The 20,540-nt window shown below is 38.6% G+C and overlaps 1 protein-coding gene across 2 annotated transcripts in view; it reads left to right on the plus strand.

Annotated features, from left to right (window-relative positions):
- The window catches only part of LOC103042356 (cytochrome c oxidase assembly protein COX20, mitochondrial), a 30,927-nt gene extending 11,323 nt beyond the window's left edge, over positions 1 to 19,604 (plus strand). For both annotated transcript variants that reach the window (XM_049481308.1, XM_049481309.1), the window contains exons 2-4: positions 18,735 to 18,843; positions 18,979 to 19,042; positions 19,316 to 19,604. In XM_049481308.1, coding sequence (XP_049337265.1) covers positions 18,735 to 18,843; positions 18,979 to 19,042; positions 19,316 to 19,442 — 300 coding nt within the window. In that variant the 3' untranslated portion in view covers positions 19,443 to 19,604. The remainder of the gene's footprint in view (positions 1 to 18,734; positions 18,844 to 18,978; positions 19,043 to 19,315) is intronic.
- The last annotated feature ends 936 nt before the right edge of the window (positions 19,605 to 20,540 follow it).

Here is a 20,540-nt window from a genome sequence, read left to right on the forward strand (position 1 = left end):
CAGTTTAGCTGAAGAAAGAAATGCATTTATTTCCGCTGCGTCACTGGTTGAATGAGAAGTGTAAAGGTCCATATAATAGTTCTTGAAGGCATTGTTTATATCGACTGCATCACCTGTATCAATCGCACTGATTGTTTGAGAAGCCTGAGCCATCTTTAGCTGACAGGACAGAAGCTTGTGCGCCTTTTCCCCTAGTTCATAGTAACGTTGTTTGGATCTTATAATATCTCTCTCTGCTTGGTAAGTATTCAAGGAATTATATTTCAGCTGCAGCTGGGTCAATTCTTTGTAAAGTTCTTTTGTGGGAGTTTTTTGATGTTATTTCTCAAAAAGAGTGATTTTAGATTCCAGCATATTTAATTCTTGATTATATTCTTTTTTCAACCCTTTAATATAAGAAATACACTGACCCCTAAGATACGCCTTTAAAGCATCCCACAATATAAAGCTATTGGTACAAGATGGTTTATTTGTTATTTGCGAAAGTTTTCTTGTCTGAAAAGGATGGGGTTAAGCCGCCATCTATATACCCCTCTCCCCATCCGGCACTTCATGTCAGTACCAGAGGTGAATGATCACTCAGTAATCTAGGAAGATAAATTTCCAGCACTCTATGAAACCACTGGGAAGAGCAAAAATCAAAAAATAATCAATACGAGTAAATGAACCATGTGGATTAGAGTAAAAAGAGTATTCCCTTTCCTGGGGGTGACTCTTCCTCCATATCTCAAACAAGCTAAGTTCTTCCATAAAGGCTAATGTATGTTTGGCTGATTTACATAAGGGAACTGTCTTTGTAGAAGATCTATCCAACAGTGGGTCTAAACAGAAATTAAAATCTCCTCCTATCAGAAGGCCACCTTGAGTTTGAGAAATCTGAAGAAAAACCTTCTGGAGAAATAAATGGTCATCTATATTTGGTGCATATATATATATTTAATAAATTCCACTGTTCAGCATACATTTGCCCTTGTATTAAAACAAATCTACCACCTGGATCCACAAAAGAGTTTGAAACAATAAACGGGATATTCTTATTAATAAAAATGGCAGTCCCTCTAGACTTTGTATTATATGAGGAGGCAAAAACTTGCCCTACCCAATCTCTCTTCAATTTTGCATGTTCTCGTTCATTTAAGTGCGTTTCCTGCAAGAAAACGATATCCGCCTTCAACTTTTTAAGAAATGTGTACACCCTTTTCCTTTTCACAGGGTTATGAAGACCCTTAATATTAAATGTTACAAACTTAATCATGTAAAATGGTATGAAATTCCGAGACCAGACCGACCAATTCTAAACAAAACCATATGTCTTAAAACTTCACTTAAACTCAAGGACAACAAAATAAGAACAAATAATGCAATTTAAAAACACAAAAATACCACAGTAATAAGTTGTCGAAAAGGAACACTCGACAACAAGTGGAAAATTAACTTGGGGAACCGTAGAAGCATATTCTTCCTCGTATTAACGTAATCTCTTTAGCCCCAAGCTCGCCAATATGCATAAATAACTTAAATAGCACTGCTTAAATGTCCTCACATGGCGTGTATATTGTCTGGGTAGATCGAGCAATCTCACCTCAAAAGTCAATCAAAATAAATCTCTAAAAGTGCGCTCAAGGTATCCTACCGGATCTTGTAAATGAAAGTCGAAGCTGTTCTGTTCTGCGACCCACCAACTTAGCCACAATAATCTTGATCAAGAGAAATGTCAGGTGGGCTCAGAGCGACACCGATCAGATTCTGCTTCTATAAACTTCAGCGCTTCTTCAGGTGTATCAAACAGATGGGAGGCTCCACTCTTGGAGAGAAGTTTAAGCCGCGAGGGGTAGACGAGGAAACAGGAGATATTTTTCTGTTTTGCAGCTTTTAGAACTGGAACCATCTGTTTGTGTTGTTTTACCAGATCCGGACTCATGTCGGGGTAAATGCTCACTCGCCTCCCCTCCACCGCGAAGCCTCTCATCTCTCTGGCTCTTCTTAGCACCTTGTCTCGGTCTTGGTAGCGTAAAAATCTGACCAGAACCGATCTTGGCGGTTCACTTGGAGCTGGTCGAGGTCCCGAAGTATGATGCGCCCTCTCAATATCCAAAGGACCAGAAAAATGGTCAGAGCCCAGCGTCTCAGGAAACCACTCCGCAAAAAATTTAACAGGGTCAGCAGTCTCCAATCCCTCTTTGATTCCCACGATGCGGACGTTGTTTCGTCTACTGTAGTTTTCCAAGTGGTCAACTTTATGTTTAAGAGACTCGTTGTCGCGCTGAAGCTGTGCTATTGTGCAGTCATGCTTGTTCATCAGATCTTCCGTTGTGCTAATGCGTTGCTCAGCTTCAGCCATTCTCTTCATCAGTCTTTTACTGAAGAATGAAGACTCAGCCTGAAGCTCGGATGTATTTGAGTCTATTTTTTGAGAAATATTTTTATTTCCTTCTTGAATTTCACGGAGTAGAACCGCGAGCATGCCAGGTGAGCTCTCAGGATCAGAGTCATCAGTGGGTGAGTTAGCTTGAGCGCCATCTTTACCTCCTTCCTCACTGTGAAGTTTAGCGGTCTTCTGAGCTTCTTTTTTGGGTTTAGGTCGACGGTCCATTATCACAAAACGCAACAGAAAGTATCCCAAGCTGACAAATGTAAACTAAAGGCTTTTTGCAGTGCTATTATAAACAAACACAGAGATCAATTTTAGGAGCTCTGGCGCTCATGTCTTCTCAGGTTGATGACCCCATCCTGATGACTAATTTTTAATCAACCTCACTTTGATCTTTAGTTCTATAAATCCGTTTTCAGCTTCTCCTCAGCGGATGAAAGGCAGCTATTCTGTGTGTGAGAGGCTCGCGTGTGTGTCAGAGTCCTGCACCGGACACGGGCAAATAGATGCTGAAACGGGTGGGTTTTACAAATACTGAAATTTTATGGGTGGATATGCGGGCGGGTAAGTTAAATACGGGTGGGTAGCACGTGAATAAGTGGTTATTTTTAGTAGCCTTTTATTTGCTATGTAATGAACAGGGGCTACTGTTCCTGCACAGCAACCTGAGATATATAGATATTAAGATATTAGATAGATAGAGAGATAGATAGAGAGATAGATAGATAGATAGATAGATAGATAGATAGATAGATAGATAGATAGATAGATAGATAGATAGAAAGATAGAAAGCCCCTACCATGCACAGGGCGATTTAACTTTGTCATACTGACGTTTTTCCTCGAAAAAAAACGAAATCCTGATACAAAAACAATGTCTCATGTTACCAATAGCTTGGCACTTATTTTCTTATGGAAGCCTCGTTGGCAACACATTGTTGTTTTTTTTTCCCTGGCACATTGAAAAATAAAGTGCGCTATGAGAATAATTTGTGTGATTTTTCACGAGCACGGGTGGGTAACGGAAGAGGCGGTTCTTTAATTAGGCAAACCTAGGCATTTGCCTAGGGCCTTGACCAAATCTGTCCTCCATGGGGGACCCCAAATCTGACCATCACACCAAAAACAATGTTAATTTGTTACTTATGTAAAGTAAAGAAAAAAATATTTCTATCAAAAAACAACAGAAATATCAGTAGAATACCGAATTAATGTCTAAATACTAATTGTCCAAACACACATACCCCCCTCCGCTGCTTGCATTGAACTAGTCCATAATATGATGACGTAGCAATGTGCCCCACGACGTGACTTCAAACCAAAACAGCGGGAACTGTATGCGACTAGAGTGAGAGCTGTCACAGCGAAAATGAAGCAGAGTTATGAAAGTGGTTCTGCTAAATGAAAGAAACGGGCAGAGAGCAAAAGAATCGCAGATGCACTGCCAAAATTTACCTCCTTTTTTACACCTCCTGGACCGATCAGTGTTTTTGGGGCCGATTCCGATCGTCTTTCACCACGATCGGCCGATCACCGATACCGATATTGGGCGGGGCAAAATGCCACATTAATGCCACACAGGTGCCAGGCAAACCTGGTGCTGATTCCCCTAATAACATCCACTCCTAAGCAAACACTGGTAATTTACGCTGCTAGTAAATATTTTGGTTACTGACCAAAATAAACTATTTTTAGGAGAGATATAAGTTATGTGTAAATATTTATAAGACAATACCTGAAAAAATCTGTTTTAATGACGTTAATAAACATCACTGTGACAGCGCTAGTCGCCGTTTCACCGCAGCAAAGGACGAGGACGTGAATCACTTATCTAACCAGCCTTTACTGATTTCTGCCCCCAATAACCCTTTCAATAGCCTCCAATAGCCTCTAATAGTCTTCAGTAGCCTTCAACAGTCTAACCTTGCAGCCGTGGTGTGTTCACTAAACTCCGTAGTTATAAACATCATGAGTATAGCAGCGCGCTAACTGACCTGTTTATAATGTAATCCCAGCAGTGACTCCGTGACGGATGCTCTAAACTGCTGCTGTTAGCTGCTTGGGCTGAAAGATGAACTGTAGAGAGCTGTATTATCCGTTTAGTGGGGTTAAAACCTTTATTTCCTACATTTATGAACTAAAAATGCTCCAGACTGACTCAGCTGAGCTCTGTAGCCCGTGGCTGGCCTGTAGCTCTAACTGAGTGAAGAGAGAGCGGGGCTTGTGCTGCTGCTGCTCCGAATAGTGGTTGGATGAGGAACTGCAGCTTCCTGTAAGCAAGCAGTTTCAACGGTTTCACCAGTTTAATCCACACACAGCACTGATTAACTGCTTAACCCTAAACTCCTGAATCAGATCGGCTAAAATCAGAAGAATATCTGCCGATCGCCGATACCGAATTTTGGCTGAAAATCGTCCGATACCGTTACACTGCCGATTGATCGTTCCATCTCTAGTTATTTGGTTTATGTGTGTGTTTTAAGAATGAGGGCACCTTGTTTATATTTTGCCTAGGGCCCCAAAATGGCTAGATCCACCCCTGGGAAACGGTTAGAATATTAACGGGTCCGGGCGGGTACGGATTTAACTTTGAAATAACCACAAGTTCGTGGGTGGGTGGGTGGGTGCTGTACTCTGCGGATATGGGTGGGTGCGGGTCTCAAAAAACTGACCTGTGCAGGACTGTGTGTTTCTCTTTCTTACACACAGCGTAACTTTTTGTCGGAGGGCGGGGCTGCGCTCATGCAGCCGCTCTCTCTCTGTTGAAAAACCCTGGGCTACAGTGTGCTGCGCCATTTGCGTAGCATGATGCGCCATTTGCGTAGCATGATGCGCCATTTGCGTAGCGTGCACGCTTGCGTAGCGTAACGGGAGGGATTGTTGATCCTCTTTTTGGCTCGAGACCATGACACAATTTCGATCGATTTCGATAAAATATCGAAATCGTGACACCCCTACTATGCAGACCCAACTGAAATGATAGACTTCATCGCCAAGCAAACTATTAGACCAGGAAAGCTACAGGGATACAGATGGATGTACAGCAAGTGCTTGGAACGAGGCATCAGCGCAAGAAAGGAAGATGTTCGGCTGATACTTGCAGCTCTAAACCCAAGAGCCTTGGCCATGCGTCGCAGATGGCGACTTAACAGTAGGCGGTATTTTGCTGAAGGGCCTAACTTTATCTGGCACGTAGATTCTTATGACAAATTGAAACTCTACGGGATATGCATTAATGGCTGTTTCGATGGCTTTTCCCATAAAGTAATTTGGCTTAAAGCAGCCCACACGAGTAGTGACCCACAGGTCGTATAGGCTAATTCATAGAGGCCGTGAAGCAGGAAGGCGGCTGCCCCAGGATTGTCCGTACAGACTTGGGGATGGTAAATGTAGCAATTCACAACATCCAGAGATTCCGACGTCAGGATGATACTGATGACAAAGCTGGGAAAAAGAGCTACATCAGTGGATTAAGTACCACCAACCAAAGAATGAGTGCTGGTGGGGAATGATGCGCAAACAAGGAGTGGAATACTGGATACAGCTGTTTGGTGAACTAAAAGAAGAGGGCTTGTTTGTTGGTGACTTTCTGGGCAATGTTATGGTATTTAGAGATGGACCGATCAGTGTTTTTGGGGCCGATTCCGATACTGATCTTGGGTGGGGCCAAATGGCACATTAATGCCACACAGGTGCCAGACAAACCTGGTACAGATTACCCTAATTACATTCACATTTTTTTGGAAGTAACGTTACAGCAATAAAACAGAGCTTTTAACTAAATTCCGAAATAGTTGGAAAGAACGAGATCTGTTTTAATGATGTTAATAAACAGTACAGCACGGAAAAGCCTATTTTTTTTTTCCGAAACTGTGACTGCGCTAGTCACAGTTTCACCACAGCAAAGGACGAGGAAGTGAATCACTTATCTAACCTGCCTGTACTGATTTCTGCCCCCAATAACCCTTTTAATAACCTCCAATAGCCTTTAATAGTCTTCAGTAGCCTTCAACAGTCTAACCTTGCAGCCGTGGTGTGTCCACTAAACTTCGTAGTTATTAACATCCTGAGGTTAGCAGCGCGCTAACTGACCTGTTTATAATGTAATCCCAGCAGTGACTCTGTGACGGCTGCTCTAAACTGCTGCTGTTAGCTTGTGAGCTAACCCATCTCCATGTCTCACTGGTTGGGCTGGAAGATGAACTGTAGAGAGCTGTATTATCCAGTTAGTGGGGTTCAAACCTTTATTTCCTACACAGATGAACTTAACGAAACTATAAAAAATGCTCCAGACTGGCTCAGCCTGTAGCCCGTGGCTGGGCTGTAGCACTGACTGAGTAAAGGGGCTTGTGCTGCTGCTGCAGCTTCTTGTAAGTAAACAGTTTCACCGGCCAGCCACACACAGCCCTGCTTTACTGCTTAACCCTAAACTCCTGAATCGGATTGGCTAAAATCGATCATCCCATCTCTAATGTTATTTATATATTATATATTTAAAATAAAGAAATCACAATAAACAAATACTACTAACACTTATAAAAATCCAGTTATCTAAAAATAAGCAAATATAAATAGATACTAGATAAATATAGCTAGAATATTATTAATTAGAATGATAAAACTTATCATACTTGTATAATAATATTAATAATAATAATAATAATAATAATAATAATAATAATGAAGAAGAAGAAGAATACATTTTAAACAGCAAGTCTGAACTGTGGTATACAATTGCTGTAATTGTGAAATCATAAAGTAAAATGATGTATGTAACAATTAGAAATCGTTTGGTAGCTGTAAATTATTACACTATAATAATAATAATAAATATAGCCGCAAGCGGCAATCATCGGGTTCAAGCACCAACTTGCACAATGGTGCCTACTGGAGCATTGAATGGTGATGTGTAAGAAGGTCTAATATGATTGGAGATGCCCTGTCACATTTAGAAATTATCAAGTTTTTCACCTGTTATTAATGTTGAGCAGAGGCCTTTCAACCTGATCAGTGCTTAAATTCACATGTAAATCTAGTGAACTTTGTAGGATATTCATTAAGTGAGTTAGAACTAGTCAAAAGGTGTCTACATGTTATTGGTATTGATCAGGTGGCTTCAACCAGAATGTTCACAAAGTGGTATTCAGATTGACCTTTGAACCTTTGCAGAACAAGCTGAAATGTTTAATGTGTAAGAAGGTCTAACACAATTGGAGACATTCTGTCACATTTAGAAATGATCAAAAGTCTTTCACCTGTTATTAATGTTGAGCAGAGGCACAAAGGAGTGAATGTTCTGATATGACATGTAATGTCAAGTTATTCTTAATCTAGTTCTGTATTAAATGGCGCTTCATCAGAGTGATATTGTACAGAGGTCTTTAACATTGTGAGATTACAGCAAATACTGCAGAGTTACAGCAATTTAGGTTAGAAATTCCAAGGACGCACAGATTGCTTGATGCCTGGAGAGTATTGTATGTGAAATTTTCACAAATGTTTTTAATGAACATTTACCTAGAGACTCTACAGTGTGCAGCAAGACTGAAATGGAGGTGATAGGCCAAATATCCAGAGAGTAGTTTCAATATACCTATTTTCAAACAATTAGCAATTATGAATGAACAAAGCACTTTTTAAACATAGTTGTATTGAGAAATTTGTCAGAGCCACTGTACTAAATATGGCAAAAACAATTAGATGTCAAAATAGTACAGCATGATTGACATATACTCGTTTTTTTTGGAACAGCGCCCCCCAGTGGGCGGATTGTTTCAGCACTTTGCAGGTCACTACAGTGTCTCCACCTGAACATAACTGCCAAATATCATCCAGATTGGGCAACATTCAGCCTGCCAAAATGTCTGCTGAATGCTGATTGGCTGATGGTGTTCAGCCATGTTGATTGATTAAGTTGCCCTTTGAACATCCTTTAGAGGCTGTATGATAGATTCTGCATGCAAAGTTTCAACTTGCTAGGTTGCACGGTTGCTGAGAAACAGTGCTCCAAATTTACCTCTTGAAGTGAATGGGGCATATATCCGGAAGGACTAATTTGCATATGGCGGCCATATTGTTTACATATTTCAACTTTTTCTTAAGGAATATTGAAGCGCATGCTCTCACGAGTGTTTTGATACCAAACATGCCAGGATTGGTCAAAATTCCTAGGACTAGTTTGCAAAAGTAGGTTTTGCATATTATGCAAATTAGCACAAAATCTATATAGACGGAAGTCCATGGTCCAAATTGGAAAGTTGTTGGTATTGACCCAAGGAATCCATCAAAAAAAGAATTTTGAATGTAGGTCTTATGGTTTTTGAGTTATTGAGAAAATTGTGAAAAATGAATTTCCTTGTTTATAGCGCCACCACTTGACCAATCGGTGCCATTTTTGTTGTCCACCGAGATGCACTGATCCTACATCTACCTACCAAGTTTCATTTCTCTATGACTTACGGTTTAGGCTGCACAACTGTTTTTACAGGAGAAAAAGAATAATAATAATAATAAGAAGAAGAAGAAGAAGAAGAAAAATCTTAGCAAAAACAATAGGGTTCTACGCACCTTCGGTGCTTGAACCCTAATAATAATAATAAGAAGAAAAATCTTAGCAAAAACAATAGGGTTCTACGCACCTTCTGTGCTTGAACCCTAATAATAATACTAATAATAATAATAAAGTGGAAGAACAACAAAAAGAAGCTGCTGCAGGTCAGCCCTCATAAAGTGCAGGAAAAAAAAAATTCCATGATGCCTTTTTCATGATAACCTGCTAAATGATTTTACTGTTAATAACAAATTACGCCAATTCAGATTTATCCATGTATAAATCTATGTACATTTGTTTCAGTCAGTAATTTGTTTTAGTTGAATAAAAATGCTAACCAAGATTCAGTAACTAGAGCATAACGTTAATTTCTGTTCATATTTATTATAATACAGAAATACAAATAAAAAATTGCAAATGTCAAAATTGGTCATAAAATGTATGTATGTATGTATAAATGTGTGAATAATCTGCAAAAACAAAACGACCAAAGGTGTAGTTTTTATATAAAGTATAAAAAAACATATGGATCAGCTGATAAAGATTTTAATTTGTCCATATTTTTTTAAATTTCGACGGTCAACGCATAATACTATTTATAAAAAAAGACTAAAATATGCTCTAATATAAAAGTACATGTTACAGATGGATTAAAATAGATGGTTTGTTTTGTGAAACTTTTTTTTTTAAAGGTCACCTTCCGCGAAAATCCGATTTTTCTTGTTTTTTGTGGAATACAGTAGGTCTCTCCGAGTTGAATGTGTACACCTGCACATTAAACTGTTTTGCAGCCCCCATTGTCTGCAGGAGCTAAGCAAAGAAATCCCCCCTCCCCCCCTCCGAAAAACGGGTGAATTTTGAATTATCTTTCTGCCTACGTAGGCAGAAACTCACAGACCAGCCCACCTTGGCTCGAGAAACTCCCAGAGGCGGAGCTGAAGCGGCACAACATCACCGCTCATCAGTTAGGAGGTGGGAGGCAGTGAGCGGCAGAGCGGTGCAGGGGCGTCGCAGTGCTCCTAGCCAATCAGAGGAGAGATATTTGCATGCTGTATTCATGAGCAAAGCTGGAATCCGGTCATTTTGGACACACCCCTAAAACAGTCCATTAAAAAAGAGCTATACAGAGACACCTGAGCACTTTTTTTTTTACAAAAACGGCTCACATGTCATTCATTCATACTAGAGACCACAACTAGACATTTTAAAATGATAGAAAAAACGACGGAAGGTGAGCTTTAAACATAAAGTTTTTGATATTTGACATTTCAGCCCTAATAACTTTTGAACGGAGGATGGTAACCAACAGACACTTACATAATCAGAACAGTAGGACCACAGAGAGTGACACACACCCTTCCTTTTACTGTCTGGGTGAAATTTGCGCAACGCCCTCTTGGTTTTAATACCGAAAAACTGAGAGCACTTTTACAGCCAGTACAAAATGCATGTACTTCTAGACCACATTTACGTCTGAACAGCATTTATTTACTTCCAAATCACTGCAGTGCATAAAAGATAAGAATGAATGGCTTCAATTAAAAAACACCAATAGCTCCATATCTTTAGGATTTGTACACATCAAAATAACAGGGGTGTTCACTTTGAATCATGGGGACAATTGCACACCCATTAAAACTAAAAATGCCTAAAATGCATACAACTGTATATGACACAGCTAGGTGGCAGCAAAAACACAGACCCTTTAGAATTTGGATACAGTGCCAATTCTACTGTATATTAAAATGTAAAGTATATAAAATGTAATATACAGTAGAACTGGCACTGTATCCAAATTCTAAAGGGTGTGTGTTTTTGCTGCCACCTAGCTGTGTCATACACACTTCTTAGTTTTCTGTGTAATATAGTATAATAATATGTATAATTTTTAAATCTATTACATTTAATATACAAAAGACTTGGCCTGTATTGTAAATTTAAATGAGGTGTGTTTTTCCTGCCATCTAGCTGTCATACACAGTTGCTAAAATGCTATTGAATTGGTAAATATATATATAAATTATAATATGTAATAGAGTTGTACACATTTTTACTTCTGGCAGCGCTAGGCGACGGCAGCAGCTGGCTATCTCTCCGGCTAACGTGTAGACTTTTTGTTTATATTTCTGTTTCCTTGTGCACCTACTTGCACATACTTTCCAGAATGTGCAAACCCATCATCGCCTACGACAGAGAAATGCTGCTAGACATCGGTAAGGACATAACTTTAAGTCTACCGTTTGCTGATACCACGCTGGACATTGTCCGCCCCAGCAGACCGCGAGTGTAGCCAGAGGCGGGGGAAGCGAGCTGGTGTCCGAGTGCGGCTAGCTAAGCTAGCTAGCATACCACTTCCCACGCTGTTGCTTGCAAATGTCCGATCACTAGAGAACAAACTGGACGAACTGAGACTCCGGCTCACTACTGATGGCCAAACCAGAAACAGCTGTGCTCTCATTTTCACGGAAACCTGGCTCCACAACGGCATCCCGGACTCTGCATCCAGCTAGAGGGGCTAACAGTTCACCGCGGTGATCGGACGTCCGCATCGCTAAAAACAAAAGGAGGCGGACTCTGTGTGTTTGTAAACAACCGCTGGTGCACCAACTCCGCTGTTATTGAGCACTGCTGCTCCCCCGACCTGGAGTACACGGCGGTGAGATGCCGGCCCTTCTACCTCCCCCGGGAATTTAACGTAACTTTAATTTGGGCCGTTTACATCCCCCCCCTCAAAGCGATGCTAAGCTAGCTCTAGCCACACTGGCTAATGCTATCAATAAGCTGCAGTCCCGTTACCCAGAGGCTGGAGATTTTAACCAGACTGATCTCAGGCCAATGTGCCACAGATTCCACCAGCACATCTCCTGTTCTACACGAGGGGAAAATACGCTTGATCACATCTACACAAACATTGCAGACGCTTACAGCTCCACCCCTCTGCCTCTATTTGGTAAGAGTGATCACAACTGCAGCCACCAGGGACTCACTGGTGGATGTAAATGAGTATGCATCTTCTGTTACCGTGTTCATCAAGAAGTGTGTGGATGATGTGACTGAAAAGAAACAAATACGCACATTTCCAAACTAAAAGCCATGGATGAACAGTGAAGTTCGCAGTCTGCTGAAAGCCTGTGATGCTGCCTTTAAAACTGGCAACAGTGAAGACCTCAAAGCTGCCAGACACAACCTAAAGGTTGGCATCAGAGCTGCCAAACGCACACACAGCTCTCAGATCACAGCAAACTTCAATGGCAACTCAGACCCCAGACGCATGTGGCAAGGAATCCAAGCAGTCACTGATTACAAGAGCCAAGCCAACAGCCCTGCCACAGATGAGCCACTCATACTGGCTAGAGAATAGGTGAGGAAAGCACTGAAGCGGGTCTCTACTCGGAAAGCAGCTGGTCCAGATGGTATCCCGGGTAGAGTTCTAAAAGCTTGCTCTAGCCAACTCGCGGCCCCCTTCACCCGATGTATGTGCTTGTGGTTGACATTGGAATGAAGAGACTTCTGTGAACTGCACTGTAATTGGATGTCCAAGTCCAAATGATGTCTGCCCCTGTGCAGAAACGAAGAAAAGACTTCAAGTTGAGATCATCTGTCTCCCCAATATACTTCCTCAGGTGTCTCTGGGAATTTCAAGAGTGCTTTGACACGCTTAGATGTTGGAATGCGTTCTTCCATTATCTCCACAAGTCTCTGTGGATGTAAAGTGCCAAACACTTCAAGATGGGTCTCCAACATTTAATAAAAAACATTGGTGTTTGGATTAGAGCTTTGGGACCTAACTGCATAAAAAATCGAGAAATAGTTTTCTTATAAGGAATCTGGTGGCAGTCGTGTGCATCTAGAACATCTATGAGATCTTTGATGTCAACAGACTAGAGGATTTTCCGCTCTTTCTATGTATTGCATGAAGCAATCATATACACGGCTGTATATGTGGGATCATATAGAGTTTCTTCTAGAAATGGAAGAGGTAGCTGTATTGGAATATACTGTACAGTTAGCCACCCTGTAACAATAATTCTCGCAATTGCTTTCCATTCCTGAACTTGGTATTCATGTCTAAGATAAGGTGTCTTCACATCTGTACCCAGTGTGCACTTTGCCTATCAGAATTCTGGGGAGAATTCTACACAGTCATGTTAAACACCAGAACCTTCTCCTTCTTCTAATTTCTCATTGGGAAGCTTTTTTTTTTATTGGTACATCTTTGCTCATAATGTCTGGATCCATAAAGGCTGCAATAAGCGCTTTCATACAGTTGCCCCTACTCACCACAATAATAACCTTTTGGCTTATTTTCCCAGGGCAGGGTGTCATCCAAATTAACTACATTGTTGAGTGAAGCACCAATTATCACTTTATTGTTGCACTTGTGTTGAGCTATATCTCTACATTCTGAATTTCATCCATTTCAGCTGTGCCTTCTTGTCTAATTATTTCTTCACTTGTTGTTCTAGTCTGATTCCTTCTGACAACATTCCATGCTCCTTTCGTTCTTGGTCAGATGTCGCAAAGAATCTCAGCACTTGTTATTCCAGAATCTGTTAGCATGCCACTTACATCTACATCATGCAAGCACATTTTGTGAAAAGTCACGAATGTCGCAGTATGATCTTGCAGCTTTAGAGACTTGGAAACACCATTTGGGAAGAAAAGGGTTTCTGCTATTTCTTGGATGCTGTGTACTGTGGTATTCTTATCTGGTCCCACCTCCATTCCCAGTTCGTACCTGTTTGAATTCTTTGGAGATCTCATTGAAATTCATCCAACCTTTTGACTCTCCTTGTTTTCTCATTGCATTTGCATTCATTTAATTTTATCTGCTCTTTTTAATGCCTTTTCCTTTGAAGCACAAAGTCTTTCCTTTATTCTATCAATCAACTGACTTTTTCTGGAGGTTAATGCAGAAGGCAACAGCTGCCAGCCTGTCTCCATAACTGGGAATGTGCTTTGAAAGATCTTGCTCAGACATTAGTGGAATTACCAAACAATCAATCTGTGAAATCGAAAAACAAATACTAATATCAGCATGACTCACTGTAAAGTGTTATATACAGTATACCAAATCACACTGATGCTGCAGTAAGCAATAGATTAAATGACTGCAAAACAGCAGGTATGCAAAATGCTTTGGAAAAAAAAGAATAGACCTAGCTACACGTTTATGTTTTTTTGTAACATGCAACTGTGAGCATGCTTCTCAGAAATCTCTGAGGTGTACAGGTGTTTAATATATGTCTGGCTATTGACGTGTATCTAGTTGAATTAAATAGGTGGCAAATCTGTGTTTTTTCATTGCCAAGAACAGACCTCATTTCATTTCATTTACCTGAACAGACCTCATTTCAAGGCCATCATACTGCTTTTTAAATGATGCAGGTACAAAGCTTAAATACAGACTGTTGGCAGGGTGTGAGATAGCACTGAACATGGTGACACGCCTAGCACAGGGTGTATGATGGGGCCCAAGGTGTTATTTAAGTGAGGAAGTTTAATGACAAAGAAGAGCACCTCACAGTGCTGTAAAGAGCTTTTCAGTAGATAGTTCTTTGGAAAACTAGATTTTAATTCCAGTCCGGGGGACTCGCTGCTCTTCATGGTTTCAGGTGTTTGCTGCCCATCACAATTAAACCAGCTGATCTCCTTAATATTTTCCAGTTCAGCTGAGTCAGTGGGCTTCCGTTTTCTAAAAAAGCTTTACATTATGTTAAGGTGTTTTAATCCTTTAAATACTTCATTCATACCACAGTTCAAGCATGGTAAACTTCTTAAGCAAATAAAGACGGATATCAGTAACTGGAATCAAAATTAAATTAAATAATTCATCAGGACTCACTGTAAGTCAAAGTCATTGTTTAGTTTTTTGCAAATGAAACCTCGTTAATTGTTTTACTTACTTTTTCATGTTTTATTTTGTTTATAAATTGGTCCTCAATACCACGGTCCCTGCAGAAACAGCACCAAGGGGTCCTCCTCCTCCATTTTCTGGTCAGCTCCTTACAGAACAATAAAAATGATTTTACCAAATTAAAAACCTCTGGAATATAATCAAGAGGAAGATGGATGATCACAAGCCATCAAACCAAGCTGAACTGCTTGAATTTTTGCACCAGGAGTGGCATAAAGTTATTCAAAAGCATGGTGTATGACTGGTGGAGGAGATCATGGCAAGATGCATAAAAACTGTGATTAAAAAAACAGGGTTATTCATTGAACTCTTAAAACCTTATGAACATGAACTTGTTTTCTTTGCATTATTTGAGGTCTGAAAGCTCTCCTCCTTTTTTTTAAATGCTCTAAATGACAATTAAAAAAAAAATTAATTGTAACGCATTTTTGCACAATTAACAATTTCGAAACCTAAGTCTTGCCAGCTTTGCTTTCTAACTGCTACATAGGAGGCTGGTATGAGGAGTCAACTGTCTAAAAAAAAATAGAAAATTATTATATATATATTTCATTGCATTCGATACTTCCATAAAACTATGCTAGAAATAGCCATATTTTGCCTTCCCTGGGTTCCTCTGTTTAACAGACATAGGTTTATTATTTTATATAACAATTAAGAGATTAAAGTTGTACTATTACCAGAATAAAGTTGTTGTATTTTTAGGGAAATGAGAAGAGCTTAGATTCTCTCCTCAAACCCGACGCGAACTTCAAAAAAACACACTGTGATGTAGGCGTCTGTTTTTAGATGCAATTTTTTTATAAATAAACCTATGACGTGATCATCACAATATAGCAACGTAACATTGAACTGTTTTTTAAATAAAATTTGCACAAATGCACAGTGAACACTCCACCTGTCTCTCTTACGCACGTGACTTGCAGCACTGTGCAGTGCAGTGCCTTATTACTGTTTTTTTGCACTTAGACTATAAGCTCAATAGAATTCTTAAACCATGTTCAATTATATTAGATTGGAGGAAAGTCATTCAGACATCATTTATGTAGTCTAATTTACCGATGTTTAGGCCTGTGGGTTATTGGTTACATTGTTTGTTACATCTGTTCTTAACAAATATTTTTATTAAATAATAGCTCTATGCTTCTTCAGTGTTTCAGTGTTAATTAACAGAATTTTAAACAGATTACTCTCATTCAAAAAGCTTAGTATTAACGTTCTACTTACTAAAAAATGTCGGGATTAAATCGGGCTCATAATGAGAGTTTATGGGCCGGGCTGAGTCGGGCTCGGGCAGAACGTACACGGGAGGGGGTCGGTCTGCATATTTTGGGCCCAATCTAAGCTCTAGAAATGAGGGCTGCAGTTTAAGAGCGGAGCACGGAAGTAAAAGAGAATTTTCATCTCATTTTCATCTCATAACAGGGCTGCTATGATCACCATCAATTATTTACATTTATAACCTGCTGATTATAAATGCTCTGTTACTCTGCTACAGTTAACAGGTAATACAATGTTTAGAGTTTTCCAGGCGTCATAGTCGAGCTTTTGGCCCCTCCGCCGCCAAACACCTTCAGTGTGAGGTGAGAGCGTGGGAAAGGGAGACAAATACAGTATATTCCAGTGTCTGTGTGTTATAAACTATATCAACATCAAATATACCTTCAAGTATCAAGATATGTGCGTCAACAATATGATCAAAGTTGAATTGTGTGTATAAATTTCTCAGTGTAGTAATATAGGGCTAACATGTTGATACATGTTAGCCCTATATTACTAAATAAACATAATTCATATTAAAATATTCCCAATATTTCCCTCTTCTTTACAAAGCACCCACTACCTGAACTCATTAAATATAACTGAATTCATTAAATATTTTTAGCATTAGAAATTCAGTTAACCTTTCAGGAAATGCGTCTTTCTCAAACCCGTTTACATCATTAAATAATCACATAATTCAGAAAATATAGCTTTTTACAACTGTATTATTATTTGTTTTTTATGTCTTTTTATAAGAGGCTTGTGACATGTTTCTAAAGCAGGACACTGTGATTTGACAAAATGCAGATCTTCAGGCTGTATTATCAGATATGGAAAAAGAATGTGTTTTATGTGTAATGCAATTTTGTGTTTCCATCATTATATATCTGTGAAAGGTGACCATATTGGAAGCTTAAAACCCTTGGTCCTGCCAGTGACGCTAAAATATGCACAATAAACCGTCTGTGAACAAACTGTTTATGTATGTATCTGAGCTTAAAAACCTTTTATTATAGTTTTGATTTATGATGATGTATTAGAAAAAAGGTTCGTCAAATAGTTTAATTTACATATAATTTGCGTACAATTAGACTTACAATTAGAATTAGATTAGACATACATGAGTTGTATGAACAGGATAACTGTTTTTATTGTAATATGATATAATCATCTTACAATTACATTTGAGCACATTTTACGTATTGAAATTAATGACCAAATTGATCCAAATTACAATAAAAACTGCCCACTCAATAAACATCTTAAAATTGTAATATGATTTATTTTAGGCCAACTTTTCCAATTGTATAGTGTTACAGATTTAAAGCAGCTCTATATGACCCATTCAGACAACTGTCACACACTGCATTATATGCATTTTTATATTATCTTTATTTCCTCATTTTTACAGTGTACAGTTTTTACAATTATTAGACCCAAGTCTAATTGTATATTTATAAAATTATACTTCTTTACATTATATGTTTAATCAAAATAAGAAATTAATAACCACAATTCCACATTGATCATAACATTGACGCGCATATCTTGTATACTTCAAAGCATATTTGATCTTGATATTGTTTATAACACACAGTCATCCTGCATCAGTAAAAAAGTTTATTTCCATTATTTATATTATTTATTTACAGTATTTATGCTCATTTGTTCACAAAGTAAAGTTCGCAAAGTAAGCTCTCTGCACAGGGGAAGCTTCTTGTGGCGGAGGAGAGCGCAAGTATGCAAGTTGATTTTACTGCGGGCTTTTGAGTACTCTTTATGTTTTACACGGCTAAACTGTGGTCTTGCCGTGATAGTTTTGTCTTTCTGATAGTAATCTGAAAATGCTAGATTGCTGACTCGTGCATGGTAAAGATGTATGGCTTAGCTAAGTAGCAATTGCCAGCACAGATTAAAAGATGACACGCATTTTTAACATGTCACCTTAGGGGCTCCGTAACAAACGGTGTTACCTGAGCAATCACAGTTTACCTATAAGCTTATTATATTAATGGTGACTAAAAGTACATTTGTCATTTAGCCATTCGTGCTAGCACTGTCAAATAAGGGACCATTTGTTGCAAAGTAAATGTTATATGTAAGGCTGAGTGAGTGAGTATGTGAGTGTTTTTCAGAAAGAGTTTGAAGCTAAATTTGAAATCTGATTTGGCATTTGTGATGTGGGGAAATCCTTTAATTTCTTAACTGCCTGAGAGTAAGCCATTGGTCTCTAACTAGCAAGGAGGATACTGAACATACAGTGGTCTTGTATAAGATCACTTTTATAGAGAGCATGCTTGTTTACCACTTCCAGAAAGGTTTTCTTTAAATAGTCTAATGCAATGCTGACATCTAAGATTTCAGTAATGTAGTAAATGTTGCTGAGTGCTAGGATATTCAGACAGACTACAAATCTCTTCTAACCACCATCCAAGAGTCTGCCTTTTTTATGCTGCTGTTTGTAATCTCTAAAAGTTGACTTGGTATGGTCATACAATTAATTACCAAACTTTCTCTTTAAGTAATCAAATGCATTATTTAACCTGTTAAAATCATCTATTGGATCAGTCAGTGTATAGGGAGAAATGTTCACCTACCAAGGCTGTTTATTGAATTCTGTGCTTTCTACACAGGGGATTTTAGGGTTCCCTCGCATTGAGAAAATTCCTTGTGCACGAGATGCAGTTCTCCATGGTGCAGGGGGATCTGTTGCTGCAGGACTTGTGCACTTTTTGGCAACTAGTAAGCCCAATATTTGAAATTAATGACAGTTGTAGCTTATTTTATTCTGATGTGATCCTAGCCGGCAGCCATCTTAACTAGTTTCTGTATCTTATTGTGATCTTATTTTGTAGTAATTAATTTCAACATTTACAGGCAGAGTGAAGCGGTCGTGTGATGTGGGCATGGCAGGATTCGTGCTGACAACACTGGGTTCATGGTATGGGACCTCTCTTTTGAAGTGAAGTACCATGTGTAACTAATACATTTGTATAAGTTTCTTCAGAATATTGCTTTACAATATTAATACATTATTTCCTCATTTAGCTATAAATAGGCAACATTTTAACACTGTACAATCTGTTCTTTTGACAGTCAATACAAACTCAAATACAAAAAAATATTGCCACTGATTCTGAAGATGTTGAATGTATTCAGTGAGGTAACATAAATAATGATCTCATAAAAGACCAGCTTTTTGTTTTCTCTTTAGGTTTTACTGTCGATATAACAATGCAAAACTCCGGTCCCAGCAGAAGATGATTCAGGATGGAATTAAAAATAAAGTGATGTATGAAGGGACAAATCTGGATCCCACACGAAAAGCAAGAGATCCATGAACTTGCTATAAATTGCCCACTGCTGTGACTTTCTTTAAACCTTACCTCCATGTAATTTTGTGCCATCTGTTTAAAGATAAAGTTGTCCAAACTGGTGTATTAAAATCTTTGTTTTAATCTCAAGTAATTATTGTGCAGTTAAATAAAGTCAACATCTGATCATGCTGTGCACTCTGCTGTTTTTTTTGGATATAGATGAATACTAGTGCTAAACTGCATGATGATGCTAATTGTTTTCCAAGCTAAATGAGTCATATTTCCAATAAATAGGTTAGATATGGTAAGTTGTTCTGTTACATATGTGTGTATTTTGTCTGATGTCAAGTCTTCAGTTAAGAACCACAGAAAACTCGCATATAGTTGTGCCAATTAGATCCCTTCATAAGAGCAAAGTGTATAGTGGTCTCTAATCAATTGTTACCAATGAAGAATGCACCGTCAAACATAAACGGCACTACGGTTTTAATTAAGTACTCATACCCCTCCAACTTTAGAGTACAGTATTTGAACAGACAAAACAAGATATTGTGTTCATAGTCCACAAGATACATTTTTATTTGGATTTTTCATACTGCACTTCCACTGATTTGGGGTGTCCACTGCCTCTACTTTACACCAAATTTCATACATATAGGCTTTGTTCTGTTCTTTATAATAAAAGTGTAGATTCAAATGTTTGAAAGTACAGCAATACTAATTGATTCTAAAATGAAACATATTATGCAAAATCTAACAAATGTTGAGTCAGTTACTTCAGCAAAAGCAGGATACTTTTTTATTCCCTTGGGCTAGTTGTTTAGAGGTAATCTAATCTAAAGCATTCTGAAATCAGATCAGATCATGTAATCCAATCCTAGTTTGTAAATGGATCAAACCTTTAGTTTCTGTTGTTCAAACTGTTTCAGTTGGATTTGGATAAATTTGATAAAAAGGATTTCAAGATGGATTTCAGGAAGAAAATTTAGTAAAACTTTAAAATTAAAGTTTTAAAGTAAAAAAAAAAATACATTTGTACAATTATTATTTCGAATCTCCACCTTGTTATTAAGCAACCAGAATCCTCACTGGTAGAGCCAGCAGTCACAGAAGCTCAGAAAA

The sequence above is a fragment of the Astyanax mexicanus genome, chromosome 7 (assembly GCF_023375975.1).
Source record: "Astyanax mexicanus isolate ESR-SI-001 chromosome 7, AstMex3_surface, whole genome shotgun sequence".
Classification (NCBI taxonomy): Eukaryota; Metazoa; Chordata; class Actinopteri; order Characiformes; family Acestrorhamphidae; genus Astyanax; species Astyanax mexicanus.